This window comes from Ptychodera flava, chromosome 15, assembly GCF_041260155.1.
Source record: "Ptychodera flava strain L36383 chromosome 15, AS_Pfla_20210202, whole genome shotgun sequence".
Taxonomy (NCBI): domain Eukaryota; kingdom Metazoa; phylum Hemichordata; class Enteropneusta; family Ptychoderidae; genus Ptychodera; species Ptychodera flava.
Window position 1 is genome coordinate 5283579 of NC_091942.1, and position 17317 is coordinate 5300895.

Sequence of the window (17317 nt, forward strand, 5' to 3'; positions counted from 1 at the left end):
ACACAGCGGAGCTATATCGGCCGCTAGGTCGCTTGTTAGATGCATGGGAAGGGATGTCAACTGCGGCAATGTTTCCGGCCAGAGATTTGGTCACTTTTCCAAATCGTCGAAACTTGAGGATTCAAATTTCAGAAATATGTTCAAACTTGAAAAACCACTGTCTTAATTGTTTAAAGTGACTGGTCTATGATCTTATTGCAGTGTACGGATCCTAAAGGTACTCGGTAAATGCGACCCTTCGGTACATTAGAGTTAAGATTTACAAACGATAACCCGTCAGAATGAGTTTAGAACCAGAGAATTTTCAATACGTGAGAGTCTTCTCAGGATGTATATTTATGCAAATTAAACAAGGAAATTATTATCTTGGATCTATCAGAGACATGTACTTCTGAAATTCACTAGGGGTGTTTAAACACTTAGGGTTTAACATAAATAGCCTGTTCTCATGATTCTGTAATCAGCTGTTATTCTGTTATCAATCGCCTTTCAAACACACTTTTAACGCCATATGCTAAACTTGGCAAATCAACACTTTTACATAATAAAATTATATCCCAGTTACATTGTCCAAAATCATATTTCTTCATCCAGGTCGGTCCAGATTCCAACTCACACTTCACTCGCTGTCTGTGCAACCATTTGACGTCATTTGCATCGAGTTTTATCGTTCCGATCAACATAATCGATTTCAGCAGCATTAGTATCAGTGATATCAAGGAGAGTCATTTGGTTCTCATCGTTATCATCCTGGTGTTAGTGCTTTACGTGTCATTGGCGATATGGATGAGACGGAAGGACAAAGAAGACTCGAGTAAGGTATGACTGTTCTAGGATCCGCAAATAATACATTACATATGTAGCAGTATTGCCTATTAAACTCATCACAGATGCGGTTAAATACAAATTGGGTCTAGCAGAATTACACATTAGGTTGCTAGAGTTACAAACTTACTTAAGTGATATTACATTTTGGTCTGGTATTGCATATTTCGGTAATGCAAAATAGATGGTCATACAATGGTATCGTTCATGTCAACATAACAGTAAAATACTAAGAAACATTGCTGAAACTCTTCAAACAAGAAATGATTCGGCTTTGAGAGCATCTTTTTCAATTTTACAAGCTATCTAGTATAAGGGAAACTGACACTTTTCATTTCTATGGGATGTAATATTATCATCTTGACAGTGCATTCATTTCTGCATTATTATTGACGAGAATTGGCTCAATTAAGGTAGTATGCACATCGAAAATGAAGATTTAAACTTTTACTCAAACTTTCCTCAAGGAATAGTTTAACCATTGTCTTTCAAAATCAAACATAAAAGTTCGGGGTCACTGTGCAAATTTTGGTACTAAAGAAACAAATTACACAAAATTTACCAATATTTTAAATTCAAATGGCCGCCGTCCCTGTGTTAACTCCATGGAGAAAATTAAGATTTGGAATTTTAGAAAAATTATGATGGCCAAAGGTTTTTTACACCAAGAGCTTTAAAATGAATCCTTAGAGTGGTAGATCAGAATTTTGTTGTAAAAGTTTGAGTGTTCGAATATCTGCCCCTCTGTCATTTAGTTATGCTGCAGTTTGGGCATAGGATTATGTCAACGTCGTACGTACGAAGATTTCGTATCTTCTAAAACTCTCTGCTTACAGTGGAAAATTCATTCAATGACCGACAACAACGCATATCATACCTACATTTACAAGATCACCACATTCACTGGAATACATCCAGAGGCTGGAACTAGATCAAAGGTCAGATTTATCCTAGGTGGAGAATTTGGGGCAACTACCATTCGCCGATTAGAGCCTCCAGAACAAACCTTGGTAAGAATTTATGTCAACATCTCGACGATGTGTGCCCTGTATATTCGATAAATACAATACCTGTCTATGATCAGAGAGAGAGAGAGAGAGAGAGAGAGAGAGAGAGAGAGAGAGAGAGAGAGAGAGAGAGAGAGAGAGAGAGACTATACTTCAAAGGTAGTCTCAATGATCATCTAGAACTTAGGGAGCGTTCAGTTGTTATGGCCGGGGATGGGCTGGCAAATTCTTCCTGCGCATCAGTCAAAATAAGTTAACCCCCCAACCCATTGCACCAAAAAATTAATGACCCTCCTTTTAAGATGACAAAAATTTCATGACCACCCCCCCCCCCCCCATTATTGCTTAAGTAAAGCTGCACAGACATGCACCTCTTGGGGGCATAGAATCCCCCAAAAGATTCAGATCTTTTCAAATGACTCTCCTTAAAAACTCACAAGGTGTTAATATTCAAATTTCCCCTTCTGACTTGCTATAATTTTGAAATTGCCCCTCAAAGGGATTGGACAGAAATTGCAGGTGGATTGCAATATTTTTGCGCAAGCGTGTGTGAACAAAAGTTTGATGTTTGGATTCAATTGATAAACAGCTGTTCATAATGTTGATTCACAATACATAGTAGTCTATGAGAAAACTATGTGATACTTTTTCAATACAAAACTATATCTATGCATTTATGAATATTTAATAATTGACATAAAAGTACTTAATTGGAATGGGGTTGTTACAACTGGTATGTGGACAAAAAATTTGACTTTAGAATTTCACCAAAAATGTTCATCCATTATACATGGGAGTCAATGATAAAATTGTGAATAATTTGTTTTCAATGAAAAACTTGCTATATTTGTGCAAATACAGACGTTGAATAATTAACATTATTGTACTTGATTAGAATATGACGGTTAAAGGCGCATATTATGTCCACAAGATACCTGATTTTGGAATTTCACTGAAAATGTCCATCCACTATATATGGCAGTCAATAGGGAAACTATAAATGATTTTTTTCAAATACAAAAATAGATAAATCTCTATGTACTCTCGATTATTAATATTAATGTACTTGATTAGACTAGTGTAGTTACAAATGGATATGTGTGCAAGAAATTGGATTTTGGAATTTCACCAAAATGTTGATTCACTATACATTGGAGTCTTTGAGAAAACTATGAATAATTTCTTTACAACGCTAGACTAAATTAATTTGTGCTTTTATAGGTTTTTGATAATTGATACAAATGTACTTGATTCAAACAGGGTATTTGAAAGTTCAGATGTTTACAACAATTATGATATTGGAATTTCACCTTAAAGTATAATTTCACTTTTCATGGTACTAGTAGTCTACAGGTAACTGTTAAATAATTTCCCTGAAAAACTTGCTATATCTCTAACATGTAAGTAATAGGAATAATTCGGAATTGTTCATTGCCTTCAGTGAGCTCGATTTACAATAAGACAAGCCTCAGAGTTCCCTAGTCAAGATGTTCATCTGTGACAGATAATTATACTTTGTTCAGATTTACAGTCAAATGAATTCATAGAATGAAATCATGCAGCGAATCATTTCCATCTCTCAGAATATTTCTGAACACTGAAGCTGCTTTTTGACGGGACGGATACTTATGAACATTAAGTGACCCCCCCCCCCTCCTTTGCAGTTTTCAAATTTAAGTGACCCCTGGATTTTGCTGGCCCATTCCCGACCATAATAACTGAATGCTCCCTTATATGTATTTATGGATGTTTCAGGAATGTTTTATCGGTAAAAGTAATTAGAGGTTACGGTTCTAGTCATATGAGTGTAACAGAATATAGTTCGTAGCTACCATTTATTGGTGGTGGTATTTTGATCAAATTACAGCGGTAGCTTTCGTCTGGTAATTGTGTCAACATAATCTTATCTGTCATGTTTCCGTGATTAGGAATTTGAACGAGGGAGTGAGGTGTCCTTTTTGATGGCTGTGAAGAAAGGGCTGGGCCCTCTTCTCTATTTGGATATATGGCATGACAATTCAGGCCAGGATTTCAAAGCATCGTGGTTTCTCCAAGGCGTTGTCGTAACAGACATGCAAAGCGACGAAAGGTATGCTTCTAACTCGCTAGCTCTATTTGGTGCCTGCTTTTTCTTTGTAATGAGGTAGATGACAAAGCGCAACCATCATGTTAGTCACCGACAAGTATTCAATGAAAGATATACTGGAATTTAAAGTCAACATCAAAAATTTTTTACACCTCTGATGTTCATGAAACATAGTTCAACCGTTTAGCAAATTTACCTCTACTCTTTCTTTTTCCAGCACCACTTTTTTGTGCAACAATTGGCTTGCTGTAGAGAGAGGCAATGGCAAAGTGTTTCGTCATCTGTGTCCAGCTAAGGAGAGTTCCTTGCAGGCCTTCCAGTTCCATTTCGACACCAAAGTAAGCGTAAACGTGACAGACAAAAATATGTGGTCGTCGATATTCTTACGTCCGACTTACAGTAGCTTCACTAGAGTGCAGCGTCTGTCATCTGCTGCAGCATACGTCTTCTTTTCAATGTTGCTGAACGCCATGTTCTACAAGAATCCCAGCGAGGTCGAGGGCAACGCCATAAGGATAGAAATTGGTCCTTTGACTTTCACATCGTATCAGATTTCAGTCAGCATTGCGAGTGCGTTGATGACCTATCCTATAATCACTCTCATAATTCAAATATTCCGAAAGACTAGAAGTATGGATGGCGTCTTCGATCCAAATAGTTTGCTAAAGCGATACAGACGAATGAAGCTGAAGAAAACAAGTAAATGGGCCTATAATGACTTCCGGATATTCGAAGAGGCAGAAAGGCGCAGAGAAAGAAACAAGAATTATCATATTATCTTATCTGAGAAGAAAGAGGAGTACAGATTACCATGGTGGTTCGTCTACATTGGATGGTTTTTAACATTTGCGCTGATTTTCCTGTCATGTTTCTTCATTATTTCGTTCAGCTTGTACTGGGGACCAAAGCAATCATCAGAGTGGCTCACAGCTGATCTGTCATCATTGGCTGAGTCTGTGTTCGTTCTAGAACCTCTTCAGGTAACCGCACTCAATTGCTATCCTGTTTTGGTCAATTTAGAAATACAGAAGGCATTGCTGCCATTTTGTGTATTTTTATGAGTAACTAATTTTTATTGAAATAAGCATTCTTCACATGGTTGATCATTTCTATTGATTGAAATTGCATGACTCGTTAAGGCTCGTGCAATTAGTTTTCTATTGAAGTCGTACATCACATTTGTCAGAGTACATTCACAAACTTGCCAATTTGCAAGAGCATGTTGCCCCTGATGTCAACTGAAAGACGACAGTGGAGTTCCTAAGTCATTGATGCATTGTACGTCAAAAGCTAATAATTTATCAACGCCCCTGGGCAAAGATTGCGCGTTAACTGCGATGATGCTATAATGGTGGCTTTCAAATTTATTTTTTCCAAAAGCGTTTTCGCCCAGGTTATGCCTTTCATTTGGCCCGTGATTTATTTTTGCAACTTAATGAAGTTCTTAATTTCAAATGGGGATGTAGTTTTATCAAATAAGAGTCGGACAATGGGCCACTCAAATTTGTTCAGATTATGATGAAATCATAGTGACAAGTGGATCAGTTCCTATCGCAAGTCCAGCTAAACATTACGCCATTTTTTTATAAATGTACGATTGTTATTGTTATTGTTTCAGTTATTTTTATTTGCTGCTCTCGTCTCGTATCTGCTGGCACTTCGCAAACGGGGAGCCAACCTGACGGAAGCTGGTGAAGTCCAAGAAGGCAAATGTGATGATCTCAGCGTGTTGCATGATGCGCAAACCAGGCAACATGGTGAGATTGACGAAACCAAGGATATCCGAGACATTGGTAATTCATCGTGAAACTTTGAATCCGAAAAAATATCGACGACATATTTTCTCTTCCAACCCCAACTCAACTTGCCCTACTGTTAATGGTGCTGGTTCCCTATATTAGTTTATGGTAAATCATTAAAGAAAGCTTTGTCGCTTGATGTGAACGTGTAACTAAATTAATACGTTCTTGTAAATTAAAAGAAATGTTTTGATTTTTTATGCACGATAAAAAAAGCATTAATGAACCTGCCCAAAATATTCAATGATTAACAACTTTAACGCAATGTACCACCTCAGTGAAAGTAATTTTCCCCTAAATTCTGCTATATTAGTTTCTCCTGAGGACGCCCTCCGGCCGCCAAGCGAAGACATTCTACAGCATTCTCGGACTGTTCTTGTCAAACATCAGAAAATGAAACGGGTGGCAATCGAACTTATCGGGTACTTGGTTATACTTACGTCTGTTTGCGTCATCTGCAGCATTGAAGCGAACACGACATCCTATTACATGTACAGGAGCATTCGAGGTGCATCGGCTGCCGATCAGTTTGCCGAGGTAAGTCACATCAGTCACGACGTCTGTCTTGTTATGGAGTGAGTTATGAACTCTGCTTCATATCTGAACGTTATTGCTCCATATTGATACCAATTGTCTTCGTTCTAATAGTCTGAGCGGTATAACAAGAGGATGATTTTGATATAATTATACCTTACAACTAGGTACCTGGAAGCTCTATGCTAGACAAGATTGAAATAGTTCCATAGCAGCGTGGATAAGAATTTCTCTTTCACTCGATTGGAATAAGCGAATAATATTAGTGGTACCAAGCATAACTGAAACAAGGTCTTTATCAGTCAAATTGTATAAATGGACTGTAAACTCTACACTGGCGTTGTCAATAAGTTTTGACCAAAAGTAGTTTCTGTGGATCGCTGTCAAGGGACAAGTAGTGGCAATATGCACTAAGAGATTATTGGTGTTTTCATCACACTTTTGGCAATGTATAGGTTCAGTTTCAATAATGACTCTCAGTATTTGTAACACAATATCTTTGTACTCATAGAACGTTTTAGCAAAAACATATAACGAAAGTGGTTCAAGTTTGACGTGAATAGCATGAAAGAATTCAAGTCTTGTCTCTGTTCAAGCCTAGCTCTCCAAAGGTCATTTTCTCTCTGGTAAACAGCTTCCTTAATAATAGATATCCATATCTCTTTAGATGGAAAGAAGCCGGAAATGTAGAATTCATCAACAAAACAAATCAAATCATATTTTGAGAAAATTCTTGCAATATCGGGAATGAAGCCCTTTTGTTTTTAACGGCAGAAATTTTGAATTCACAAAGGCGAATTAAGAAAACTTTCTTGCATACTAGGTTACCATTCAATCGACAAAGAGTGCCGAAGAATCTTAATTTGCATAGATCTAAATATGCTTCAATGGAATATAAACCAAGCGTGCTTAGAGCAATGTCTGACGGAGTTTTCATGGGCAAACCTAGTATCAACTTAGCTGCATAACGTTGACATCTTTCAAGCATTAGAAGTTCTGTGTCGGAGATGGTCCAAAGTTCACAGATATGAAAAAACTACCGGAATACACATCCTTTTCCAAACATCTGCGCTAATAGGGTTAAGACCGTTCGGGCCGATACCCGAGCTACGAAGAGAGTTGATGATGGCTCTAGCTTTTTTACAGGCAGTAACAGTTCTCTCCATGGAAGATAAAGAGCTGGTCAATTTCATGCCAACGATTGTAATGGAGTCCGTTTCGGTGACTGCTGTATTGTTCAGGAGTAAGGTTGAATGGGTTGGCCTAGATTTGCGCTCTACGTTCGATTCTCCAAAAACAATTAAGCTTCATTTGCTTGTGGAAAGGTTTAGTCTCCATAGTGAGCAGAATTCACTGACACAATCTACATGTTTTTGACAGCCAGACAGGGTGGGTGCAAGAATTGATATGTCATCTGCTAGTGCGGGTGCACAAGCAAAGGATGATCCAACAAAGCAGCCAATTTCATTAGATTCTAGTTCGTTAAATAAATCGTTAATATTAACAAGGAAGAGCACTGTAGAAAGAACACTTCCCTGTCTGATTTCCCTGAAATATTGGAAAATCTTTCGAAGTATATCTGCCAATGGCGATTCGGCAATTTTGGCCGTGGAACATCGTGCGTAGGAACCTCCAAAGTTTTGAATTTATGCCCAGTCTATAAAGTTTCGTTAAAAGTCCATTCCACCAAATTGTGTCAAAGGCTTTGTGTATATCTAAGCTGCCCATGAAGACTTTGTTACGGCGTACAATGTGAAAGTTGATAGTCTCTTGGATGCCGAAAGCTTTTGTGACGTTGCTTAGCCCTGGTTGATATCTCGCTTAGAGCGGATGAGGGATGTGAATACTGGATAGCCATGGCTGTAGGCGTTGAAAAATACACATTTCGAAGAGCTTTTGTAGGAATTGCAGTAAAGAGATACCTCTATAGCTGTTAACATTGAATTTGTCTTCGTTGCCACCTTTAAATACTGGTACGAGGTTGCTGATTTTAAGGCATATGGAGAATACTCTACATCAACCATTGCATCCAATAAATGCGTAGGACAATAGATGAGAACTGGCACACCAAATATAATATGCTCATAAGTGATTGAATCGGGACCACCAGCTTTTTTGCGTTTTAATTTCCTTACGGCACAGGAGATTTCTTCGTTAGTGAAAGGAGTAGACACAATCTGTTCCCGATTCAAATAACTCTCGGTAACTAGTAAGTTAATGTTGTTGTCGATTGTTAATTTAAAAATGCTAGAGAAAGTGTTATCTTCCAATGGTTCATACAGTTGTTGGAAGACTTTAGCAAACGCGTCAGCTACTTTGTCAGGATCACAAATTTTCAGATTATCTACCTTAAGAACAGGAAAAGTATCACCTTTGTTTTTCCGTCGAGTGTTTATGTATATCGCCAAAAACTTCCTTGGTCAAGTTCAATCGCAGTTTCAATAGTCCTGTTTCATTAGTCAGGTCCATGACATATGTTCCAACATCAGTGATTAGTTCATCTGGTAATTTAAGGTCCATTAATATTGCGTTACGCTAATTGGTGGGACCTTATGCGTTAGGTCTCATTACTATGTATTATTCACTTTACAGCTCCCTCATTCGTTAATGTGTAGGTCCGGTCCTCCAGTGTTCACTGCCTCATTATGAAATGTCCCACGTGCTTCCTGGCTACCGCTGAAGCACAGAGGAACATAGATAGAGTGGCAACGGGTATTGTTTAAGGCGTAAAGCGGTTACGTAACCCATCCATGTTCGCCTCGCCTCGGGTTGCTCTCGCCTCTCTTTTTGGAAGAGTGCCGACCATGCATCCTTTGGTAATTTTCGGATTTTTGCCAATTGTTAAGCGAAAGTATGTTCGGCAAAGTTTGTGTTGTTGTTGTCGTGTGGTGCTGAGCGGAATTGACGTGCTGGCGAAAACGGGAGTGTTTTGAGCTTTAGGAAATTGAGTTTTACCGTTTTAAAAATTCCTCTTATATTTTTATGAATATATAATGAGTGTGTTTGAACCAAATTTGAAAGCCTTTTATCGATACTGTCTGGTTTTACTCAATGGTTTACGGTCAGTCATACCGTCTTTTACACGTGCGTCAAAGAAGGACATGTTTATGAAACTGCTGGCGTGTTATGTTTTGATTGGCGTGAAGCAGTGTTTCTGGCCTGAGAGCTCACAAAGTAACTATGGTTGCTACGCGACTGGCAGTACAATGCCATCTCGTCGTATTTTTTGCATAATCTCGTGTAATTATCAACCACAAACAAAGCCTCCAAAAAGTTTAACACCTTTGAAGCTCATTTTAATATGAAAAGCCAATAGTCTACCGAGACGACCATGGAACAAAAGGCATGCAAGCGTTGCCACTCTGTCTATGTTTCTCTGTGGCTGAAGTAATACGTTATTCGCGATTTTCACGGATCGGCTGAAAGTTACAACAGAAAATGCCCGACGAACCTTCATGCGTTAAATTTCCATATTTTACTTATTCCTGTCTCTATATGCATTACAGGCATGTTGGCTCGTTGTTTTCCAATTGTTCGTTACGTACAAAGTTCACGCTTTTCATTTTCATTTTGATTTGACGGGGGCATAGGACGAATCGACAACAGTGAGGCCTGTGAATGAAAAGAAGAAACAATAGAGCTTCAAGGGAAACACATGGCGTTCATTATATAATTCAGTAAGCCGTTTATAATGTTCCAAAGATCGAAAATTGTGACCGTGTGAGAACAGTTGTTCGCAGTCAACTGACTGCAGCTGGTGCCAGCCGTTATAGGTTCTTGTGGGTCAGTCGTACCGGTCGTAACCTACATATACCGATCTTTGGACAGACATGTATGAATATCTTTCTGGCAAACTCTTGGAGAAATGCAAAATTGACTTGATCAAGAAATTCATCAAATACAAATACTGGGCATGAGTACCTTTCTTCTACTGGGATCGAGCTGCGACCACGTGCAGGCATCATCCAAAAGTACATGGGACATTGCATAATGAGGCAGTGAACGCTGGAGGACCGGACCTACACATTAACCAATCAGGAAGCTGTAAATTGAATAATACATAATAATGAGACCTAACAGATGAGGTCCCTCCAATGACTGCTCCGAAAGTGGACCTTAGAGAAGCGGATTAACCAATCAGAGCATGCAGTACATGTGTGTAGGACGTGTAATGTAGGTCATTTTGAAACAGGACTACTGAAACCATACTGTTGCCTTTCCTCTTCCCTTTTTTATGTAGCTGGTTTCTGAATACTCGTTTTGATTCCTTGTAAAGACGATACGTATCATGCTGGTGTCCTATGGGTCTACCAGCTTCAATCCACTTCTTACGGCATTCCCACTTTTTACGATGAAAATCTTTCAGTTCTGACCAGTATGGTTTCAAGAAAGGTTTGAAAGAAGATGATGGAATATATTCACAGGCAGTTTCACGTAGAACATTAATAAGGGAATTCGTGACTTGTTCAATTTCAGCTGGACAAACTGATGATTTTCTGTCAAGAGAAAGCAACTTTAGTTTGTGGGAGAGTGAGTGACTGTATGTTTGCCTGATGACACCATTGTTAACTTTAGACCACGCTTGGTAACATTGTCAGCTATACTCTCTGGAATCAATATGTAGTCAATTGTCGATCGATGCAAGCCAGCTGAGGAACAAAAAGTTTCAACTGGACCATTGCAAACGTTAAATAGGTTGACTGGGTGAAGGTTATATGAATCGGCAAACTGCTAAAGAAAATACTCTCTCGTTGTGACAGGATTTATTTGTCGACGTGATCCTGCTAGACTTGCATTAAAGTCCCCCAAGAAAATCACGTGGCCGACAGGTGTATATGTATTATACAAGTCTTCCAGTAAATTAACATATTCCACGTATGAATCTACTGTGTAGTTGACAGGCGGTAAATACATAGCAAAAAGAAAGATAGATTGATGATTTTTACATTCCAATTTCAAGCCGATAACGTGGTCATCGTTCAAGTCAATATGTTCGATCTGCGGGCGTAGTGTTTTCCGGTAAAGGAACGCCACACCTCCTTGACCTCAAGCTGAAAAGTTACAGGGGTTGAGATCGTACGTACTGTCTGTCGGCTGGGAGTTATGTGGGATGGGCTCCAATATTGGCGAGCAGTTCACAAAATTCAGGTGAATCTGCAGATGTCCCTAGTGTATTTCCAAATCAACCGCATCATGTAAATTTGTACTTGACATGTGACATTCTAGCCCTGCAAATTTCAACGACAGCCCACTTCATATATTATTTCTTATTTTATTAGTTCACCATCTTTAGGTCGTATACCGGGAGTTTAACAGATGCATAGAAGGTTAGCATGAATCATGATAGTAATTTTCTGATGTGCGGTGTGGTTCGATGATGTGCATGTACCATGAATTATTGGTTATTTCTGATGAAATGACAGATAAAAACAAAAGAAGATTATTGGAACTGGTTAGACCAAGACTTTATCCCGGGTTACTTCCCAGACGTAGATTATCGTGGAAAATTACTTTCTACGATGCAGCAACGATACGCTGACAATGGTGTATCATACCGTCTTGGACCAGCAAGGCTTCGACAGTTACGCGTTCGATCAGGTACGGTGCTATGTCACAAAGTTGACTGTGTTGATCCCGATCCCGATCCAGTCCATTTTACCATGAATTACTATTACCAATGAAACCAGATGAAGTGTAAAAACGATAGAGAAGACACGTGAATGATTAAATAATATTTATATTACCATATGTCTTTCAAAATATATTTTAGAGAATAAGTGTAATTCCACCGTACAATATACAATACTTTCTAGTACGTCATGCATATGAGTGCAAGTGTATCTGAGTGAGTATTTACATTCATAGTACCCAAAGTCGTCAGAGTTTGTCGGGCATGACACAACCACAATCTCTATAGGCCTACAGAGATTATAGTGCGGCGTGGATAATTACAACCTAGCTAGAGCGTCTCAGCAGTAGCCACACTAATCTCTGCCACAGGCGATATTTTACACCATCATTTTGTGTATTGCGCGTTTTCTAAAATATACAATTTCTGTTTGTTTTTTTATACATATAATACTTCGAATGAAAAATACAACAATTTCAATATCGATCCTCGATTCCGTGAACAATTGCAAAACATAGACCTTGCTCTAGGTTAATGGATTTGAATCGATGATTCAAAATGTATGCTCCAACTGCAGTCAGCTTTGCAGACGCGATTGTCGAAGTTTTAGCAGAATAGGTATCAATTTTACTGGTGTATAATGTCTTATTTTACCAGTATAAGGAAAGTGCGATCTCTAGGTGGATAGCTCCTATGAAAACTGAGATGTCCGCCACGTTTATTGAGCCAGTTGGGCGCGCGAAGGATTGAAAGAGGTCCTAATTTTGAGTATTTAAATTTGCCTGCAGCAGATATTGGTGATGCGCGCGATCATCGACTCGAAGACCCTCTAACTTGGTAAGAATTATCCACCCACTGATGCCACACCGCGTTTTAGTCTCAGTGTGGCGATTGACACCCCACTCAGAATATTACGCGCCCCTATGACACTTATCAACCTCTTTCCCAGAATCTCTTATGATTGTAATCGGTCGTTTATTCATTTAAGCAGATGAAAATTTGAGATTAATAAAATTGTGTATACCTGTCAGCAGGATAAGAACGACCGTAGCCCATTCAGAAATAAACCTCGGAAACTAAAGGGTCTTTTCAGCCAAGTTTCAAACTGTCGTCTTTTTTCAGGGCAATGTACACCACCAAAACAAATCGCTGCTAGCAAGACAGCAGATTGTGAAGTGAAGTATTCCTTTGCAAATGAAGACACACGGACCTACAACGGGATTTGGTCTAAAACATCAATCAATATACCGCAGAAAGATTCTACCGCAGACTCCGCTTGGGTTTACAGATCGTGGAGCGAAATTGGCGGCTTGACAACCTGGGCAATGTCAGGTACACATTATGCCGCAGGGGGATATGTCAAAGAGCTTGGATCATCGGCTGGAGAAGCACGTCAAGTAGTAGAAGAGCTGAGATCTGGATGGATTGATGAGAACACCAGGGCTGTATTTCTCGATTTCCATACCTTTACTCCACACGTCCACCTGTTTTCAATCGGAAAATATCTGGCCGAGTTTCCTAACACGGGGATGGTGATACCGGATGCGGCGGTAACAGTAGTGAGTCTTTATGGGCAAGGCCAGGACAAATACACGGAAACTGTCGGGGTTATCTCTCATCTTATATTCCTTGCAGCCACTATATGGAGAATTAGATGGGAATACAGGAAGTTACGTCGTTTGAAAAGAGAATACTTCCGGTCATTTTGGAACACTTGGCACTTTACCATGCTGCTCGCATCAGTCGTAGGAATAGTTATGTACATCGGTAGATTTGTCATGACTCTAAGGATTATTCCGGACATGAGAGAAAGTAAAGGTAATTTATCTAATCTTCATATATTCAAGAACCGTATAGATTATTGATATGCCTTTGCCGATTTTAATAACCAGCTGCTATTTGAACCTCTTCTTGGCAAGTTCGAAAGGCTACATAGTATTAACCCAGTTGCAAATACAGTGTACCATATAGTGTATATGCACATGGAGCGACTTACACAAGATTCAACTTCTCATCATACATGAACACAAGTTTTCCAGGAAGCTTAAAGTTATACAGGATGAGAAGGTACTCCTTCTGATTAGACAGTATCGAGTGTCAAACCGATCTCAAAGCAACGTCTATTTTATGTTGACTTTGAAAGTTGTGACTTGTAAGCGGTCGTTAAGGCTGCGTTCACAAATAACGATTTGGGCTGGAGGAATCGTGATTGAAATCTTATTTTTTCAGATACCCCCCCTCAATACCCTAAAATTTCAAATGCCCCTCTATACGATCAAAATTTTTCAAGTCCCCCCAAACTATCACAAGCACGTATATTTGTAAAGGATGTGCGCGCAGACAAAATAAACACATATTGCGCCATTCCGCTCGCAGATGTTAAACATTACTTGTTATTAGTACTTTGTAAAGTCATATTTCTAGGGCAAGTTGTTAAATTGATTCATTTTTAAACGCATCAGTGAACTTTTTGTATTAGTCTAAGCCAACTTGAGTTAATCCAAATCTGGCCAGGCCAATTGCTTCTGCCGAAGAGCACACAAAATGACGATCATGAGAGAGTATGCAAATTGTGAATTCTGGCTAATTGCCATATTGTAAAAAACTGAGCACAGTGACCCACCAAAATTTGTTTCAAAAGTACAAGACATATATGAATTAGATGCTACTCAAACTGACAATATTGGAAGGTAAAAACATTCCATCAAATAAATGTTTTAATCTCTGAAATTTTGGGTGTAATAATGGCAAATTTCGTTAAAAAATAAATAATTCCATTTGGTCACATATTTTTTCATTTAGTCTTTACTGTTCAAAGTTTTATTTTTGTATTACTTTATGACATGACTATGAAAATTTAGAAAATTGAATATGGTGACCCCATCTTTTTTCTTTAATATTATTCTCATATGCCAGAAAGTATCCTAGTCTTCCATGTGTTGCTCTCTGGCCTAATCTTGTGTACAAGTATGGTTCACCGTCATGAGCGTCATTTGACACAAAGCTCTTCTTAAACTACCATGTACATCACAGTCATAGGTACCTCTATCACTGCTCAGGTATGCAGTGACAGTGACACTGCAGTAGCAGGGCAGTATCTGATAGTGACACTGCCCGTAGGCAGTAGCTTTATTAACTTTGATAATTTTGACAATATTTTTGTTCAGTTTATACAACTGTGTTCTTGTTCTACTCCCTACAGCATGTTGAACTGTCCAGTATTCAGCTTGCTATCACAGCCTGTGTATGTGTACCATGCATTTGTATCACTGACAACTGACTTTCACTGATTAAATTATCACCTAATACATATGTATATATACAGGCTTTGTCAACAATTAATATTGTGTGTTTGATTATGCTGTAGGGAGACAGCAAAAAACTGAAGTCGATATATTACATAGAAATATTGCAAACATCATCAACAGTTGCAGCTTCTGCCCTTTTACTAGGCTCGTTTGTTTTTTTATGACAAATCACACATGTTTAGATTTTTTTCGAGATAAAATCATGAAATGTGACAAAATGGTTCTAGATTTTGTTAAATGATTACTCACATTACAACAATTCGATGACATAAAAATAGTATTCACTTTCATTGAATCACCTACAAAACTTGGAATTTGAAAATGTAAAACATAAAAGGGAACCAAAAAATTTTAAGTCCCCCTACAGGCAGAGCAAAATTTTCAAGTTCCCCTCTACTACCCCAAAAATGTTCGAATCCCCCCTGAATTCCTCCAGCCTCCCCTAACCATTTTTGTGAACGCAGCCTAACCTTATGATCAGCGATGTATGTGAGATGTCATTATTTACGCACAAGGGAATCGTATGAGACGGTTATCTTGTGCTCTAAGATAATTAACCTTTTTTGCATTGTCAATCCATCAGCTAATTATTTGTTTCCTGTTCTTATTAACAGATGACTTCACTGATTTCGACTTGATTACTCGATGGTGTGAGATGTATCTGTACTTGATCGGGATTGTTACCTTCATGGCATTTATCGAAATCATACATGTGCTGCAGTTCAACCGTAGGATGTTTATCCTCGGCATAACCTTGAATCGCACAGCGTCGGCCCTGACTGGTTTCCCATTCGTCTTCTTAATTCTCACTATGGCGTTCTCTCAGCTGCTGTATCTTAGATACTACGAGCTGTCCGGAACGAGAACATTCTCTTCAGTTTTCAGGAAGATGGCGCTGTTTATTCTCGGCAGCATTAGGCTTCGAAGCTACGATATGGAATTCGTTTCAAACGCCGACCCTTTTGGAATGGTCGTATTGTTCACAAGTTGGTTCTCTATGTGTTTTTGCTTGAGTAACCAGTTGACTGCCGCTGTCACAGACGCGTTTGCTGGTGCAAAAGACGAGACGGACAGCATGGCTAATGAATTTGACTTTGTGGATTACGTCATTGATCTCTTCCATAAGCTCACTAACGAAAAGTTTAAGACAGGTGGGTATATAAAAAATAAGACATATTAATTCTCTAGGGGATAGATGGTTCCAATTGCAAATAATTGAAATTAAATCGTGGACAATGGTTGTAACTGGATGAAAATGTGACTCATTTTGCATGATTGTAGACATTATATTCAGACATCAAATTTTACAATACTTTTCTACTCTTCTACTACAATACTTGTCGGAACTCACTTTGAAGTGCAAGGAGTACGTAAAAAATTTCGCCGTGTGACATATTAACAGACTTGCTCAAATCATGGATGTCTATTTTTGTACATCTATGGTTGAAACATTCTCTGCTGTGCATGTTGCTAAAGTTGACCTTCAGTACCTATAGTTTCAGACCTTATTTACTTTTGTCATTCGCATTTTTCTGGTTTAAATATTTCTTGTTGTTATTCTGGTTGTCATTAGTATTTTATTCTGTCTGTAAATTGTGTGCGTTGCTCCTTTTAGCGAAGATTCCACCATGACATGTGCATGTCAATTGATCTTATTGTTCATTTGACATCGAACTTCGCGTCGACCTCACATTTTAACTGCTGGTTTACACAAATGTGCGTGGTTTTTGATGCAATTTGCCTTTAAAGTAAGGTAAAAAGACTTCTCTCTCATCCAGATCCGAGTACTTCAGAACAACCCGATGTCGTTGACCAACTCGATGAAAGAATAAAGCAACTGATAGACCAAACTAGACGGCTAGCAAAGACACAATTGGAAATTTTCGCTTCTACAGACGAGATGATCAGTCGCATCATTGCAGAGAAACGGCGAAAGGGTCGAACGGTTTTTCCCGTCAAGATTTCTTGGCAGCCTGGTGATGACGTTGATATAAAGGATGCGTTAGATGGTGATGAAGCATTCTTAATGAATTCCGAGGATGAAAGCAAAGATACAGGAGTTTACTTTAATTAAGTCCTTGTCAGGAAAATACCATACAGTTATACTGTAATGTTGACATTTTGGCAAT

General features: G+C 38.7%; 1 protein-coding gene across 1 annotated transcript; it reads left to right on the forward strand.

Moving 5' to 3' along the window:
- Positions 1 to 281: 281 nt before the first annotated feature.
- Positions 282 to 13745, forward strand: LOC139152225 (polycystin-1-like protein 2). The gene is made up of 9 exons (XM_070725366.1): positions 282 to 311; positions 595 to 819; positions 1716 to 1835; positions 3761 to 3921; positions 4136 to 4898; positions 5537 to 5711; positions 6031 to 6254; positions 11675 to 11849; positions 13003 to 13745. The coding sequence occupies exons 1-9, from the start codon at positions 282 to 284 to the stop codon at positions 13743 to 13745; spliced, it is 2616 nt and encodes an 871-aa protein (XP_070581467.1).
- Positions 13746 to 17317: the final 3572 nt, after the last annotated feature.

What these genes read in the sequence shown, in the direction of transcription:
- LOC139152225 (XM_070725366.1), top strand. Translation starts at nt 282, where the DNA reads ATGAGTTTAGAACCAGAGAATTTTCAATAC. An exon ending in GACATGCAAAGCGACGAAAG is followed by an intron (nt 3,922 to 4,135) that starts GTATGCTTCTAA and finishes TTCTTTTTCCAG; the next exon opens with CACCACTTTTTTGTGCAACA. An exon ending in CAAGGATATCCGAGACATTG is followed by an intron (nt 5,712 to 6,030) that starts GTAATTCATCGT and finishes CTGCTATATTAG; the next exon opens with TTTCTCCTGAGGACGCCCTC.